Below are 3698 nucleotides of genomic sequence, written 5' to 3'. Positions count from 1 at the left end.
AATCGCTTTATGTATCCCCAAATTGTAAGTCGCTTTGGATAAAAGCGTCTGCAAAATGACTAAATGTAAATGTACTAGGGATGGGCGACATCTTATCGTTTGCGATATACCTAATAAAAATTCTCCACACGATAAGAATTCGTCTTCCCGTGATAATAACGATAAAGTCTAGTTGTTGACATATTTCTGTGCTATGCATATGTGGAGTTTCTGCGCAAGGGCGCCCTCCGGCTTCCAGTATGAATTAAACAGTCATTACATTACGTGTGTACTCAGTAATGCTCACAACACCCTATGTTGGGTAAAAATAGGAAAGATAATACTTTTCTCTAAAGGAACAGGATTCCCTAAATTATCGTAATTGATATCGTTATCGCAATAAATATCAGAAATTATCGTGATATATTTTAAAGCCCATATCGCCCATCCCTACGTTAGGTCGGCCGATCTGGTTTCGTGGTTAAAGTTAACCTTTTCGACATATTTCCGTGTTGTCGTTGCTCAGCAATGGCATGGACGCGATGTTGTCTGGGGGTTTGGCAAAAGGAGAGTAGGACTGTGGGCGGTGCTCGGGGTGGTGACTGAAGGCGGTGACTGTGTAGTTCTGATGTCAACTTTTTACGGAAGTCACAGCGGTTCGTGAAAAATCACAGCTACTTTATGCAGGCTGTGTGCATTTTACTGTGGACTGACTGTTTTGAAACTTACATGGTAGTTACATAGCACCTAGACCTCAGTTATCATGAAAAAAGGCAGGAAATTTCAGTTTTGACGATATGGGACCTTTAAAACAAGGGTTTTATTAAGTACATTCTTACATTTCATTGTGTAGAAAAGCTGCATGTGATAATTAATACTTGTTTTCAAAGAATGTATCTTGAATTAACTTCAAGATGAATTGAAAATAACATATGAATAAGTTAGGTTTATGCATAAAAATGCTGAAAGGATAACAAAAATTACATGATCTATTCTCTAAAATGAGTCTTAATATCTAAATATCTAAATTTTTGATTAAAATGTAAATTTGTCTTGTTTTAGTGTTGTTTTACTTGAAAAAAGACAGAAATACTGATTAAGAATTTTATTTGCAGTGTGCTTGACTCAACACAGCACACATGAAAGTGAATGTTGCTCTACTTTCTGTTTTTAAAGACTGTTTGATCATGTGCTGTATTATTTCCCAAGGTAAATGAGAGGAAATGGAAGAAGACTTTGAACAACAAATAAACACACTTGCATTAAAGTGCACGCTTAAATCTGAGTCCCTGAACTTGAGCTGATGCAAGAGCACGAACAAGAATCAAAGCAGCCTCGCATTTTATATTTCATCTCTTCATTATTTACGAGCTGCTGTGCGCTGGAAATTGGGCAAATACTTTGATTATGCATGACAATTAGCATGCGCGTACACAACTGACATGAATTGCGCTGGTTCAAAAAGAAAACTCTGGAGACAAATGTCCTGTTAGATCTACCATTAAAGTTTTAATCCACTGCAGAGGTCTTGAGGTTATCAGTGTTTTCAGGGTTAATGACCTGCTGCTGTTTGTGTGTTTTGTGCGACAGAAGCTCGCTGTCAGAAGTTGTCCTGTGGGGACGGCCGCCAAACCCCTCGCCCTCATCAAGCCGCCCAGCCAGAGCATCGCCATCTCTGTGGTGCCAGCAAAGACTCCCGTTTCCATGGTGACGGCACACATTAATGGACAAAAGGCGTTGAGTTCTGAGACGCTCCAGACGTCCCCCATGAACCTCCAAATACCCGCCGGACAGCACATCAGCCGCTCACAGGTACAACTACACAACACTTTACTAACATCAGCAAGCCACAGATACAATAAACTCATCCAAAGCACTTCCATCACAACCCCTACAGATATACTACAGCATTCTGAAATAGTTCAGCATGAAACAGGAACAGACCCTCAACCTCACAACATTATTACAGTAATGTACAACATCATGCATTGACAGATGATACATTCAACCATGTGGCCTTCACAGTGTTGGTCAGTTCTGCCTGGAAGTGCTGTCCTCTTGCACAAAGTGTGCACTTAAAGGATTAGTTCACTTCCAGAATCAAAATTTCCTGATAATTTACTCACCCCCATGCCATCCAAGATGTTCATGTCTTTCTGTCTTCAGGCGCAAAGAAATTAAAGTTTTTGGGGGAAACATTCCAGGATTTTTCTCCATTTAATTGACTTAAATGGTGGCCAACGTGTGGAAGGTCCAAATTGCTGTTTCAGTGCAGCTTCAAAGGGCTCTACACGATCCCAGCCGAGGAATAAGGGTCTTATCTAGTGAAACGATCAGTCATTTTCTAAACAAAATAAAAATGTATTTACTTTTTAACCACAAATGCACATCTTGCACTAGCTACGCGATGCACGTCTGCAAATTCACACATTATGTAATCACGTTGGAAAGGTCACGCACGGTAAATGTAGCTCTTCGTCTGTATACTCTGGTTCAGAAAGGTAGGATAGGGTGAAAAACTCCATCTCATTTTCTCCTCCAACTTCAAAATCGTCCAACATCGTTGTTTTACCTTTTTTGTAAAGGGCATTTGACTTTCTTTGCACGTTTGCTTTGTAAACACTGAGTCGGTACTTCTGCCTACCGACCTACTTCTGCGTGACCTTTTAGGAAATTTTTCCCCAAATTGTGTAGCCCTAGTTTGTAGACAGAATTTTTTTTTCTGGTTAAAAATTGGGATTGTGCTTGTAAATCAATGACTAATAAGAATGATTGCTATTGTTATTACTAAATAAAAATAAACAAAATAAGAAATGTTACTGTTTCACTATTAAATAAAATCAGGGTATTTAATAATAATAATAATAATAATTAATTTTACAGAAAACTTTAATTTTATGGAAAACTGCAGGTGACCTGTTAACATAGAGGGGCCTATAACTATAAATCATTAGAAAGTTCGGTTACACTTTATTTCGATAGTCCACTTTAGACATTCTATTAACTATAAGTAACTTTGTAACTACATGTCAACTACATGTCTACTAACTCTCAGAGTAGACTGTTAGGGTAGAAGATATTAAGCAGACAGTCTACTAATACTCTACTAACTGCTAGTTGACATGTAGTTGCAAAGTTACTTACTGTTAATAGAATGTCTAAAGTAGACTATCGAAATAAAGTGTTACCGAAAGTTCTAAGGTTTTATTACAAAATATTATATTATTATGATAAAATATTTCTTAATTTTTGCCAGGAGATCAGAAGTCCATGCCTTAAATAGGAAATATCAGCCTCTTATACACCCACTGTGAAAAAAACTCCTGGGCTGCATTTCCCAAAAGCACCGTAAGCCTAAATAGATCGTAGATTCATTGCTACCAATGGTCTCTACAATCAACTTAGCTTATGATGCTTTTGAGAAATGCAGCCCTGTACACTTCTCAGAGTCCTCTACTAACGTCTCAGGTTACTTATGTAACCATGGTTCCCTGAGTAGGGAACGAGACACTGCGTCCTCTAGGGGTCGCTATGGGGGAACGCCTCGTCGTGACCCGTGTCTGAAGCATAAATTGAAAAAACACCAACTCGTTGGCCGGCGACAGCCGTGACGTCACTACCGGTGCGACTATAGTATAAATAGGGCCGGGAGCACACATCATTCACTTCTTCGTCTGAAGCTTGCGTCCGCAGCATGGCAAGAAACCTAGAGGACGCAG

The 3698-nt window shown here is 39.1% G+C and overlaps 1 protein-coding gene across 1 annotated transcript in view; it reads left to right on the top strand.

The window, feature by feature from the left end:
• LOC107699198 (PHD finger protein 21B-like) overlaps positions 1 to 3698 on the top strand; it is a 66386-nt gene that overhangs the window by 29174 nt on the left and 33514 nt on the right. Inside the window, exon 2 of the mRNA XM_016500395.1 lies at positions 1570 to 1791. Coding sequence (XP_016355881.1) covers positions 1570 to 1791 — 222 coding nt within the window. The remainder of the gene's footprint in view (positions 1 to 1569; positions 1792 to 3698) is intronic.

This window comes from Sinocyclocheilus anshuiensis, unplaced genomic scaffold (genome assembly GCF_001515605.1).
Source record: "Sinocyclocheilus anshuiensis isolate Anshui unplaced genomic scaffold, SAMN03320099.WGS_v1.1 scaffold851, whole genome shotgun sequence".
NCBI lineage: Eukaryota > Metazoa > Chordata > Actinopteri > Cypriniformes > Cyprinidae > Sinocyclocheilus > Sinocyclocheilus anshuiensis.
The sequence above is the reverse complement of the archived record's forward strand: the minus strand, read 5'-3'. Positions and strand labels throughout refer to the sequence as shown.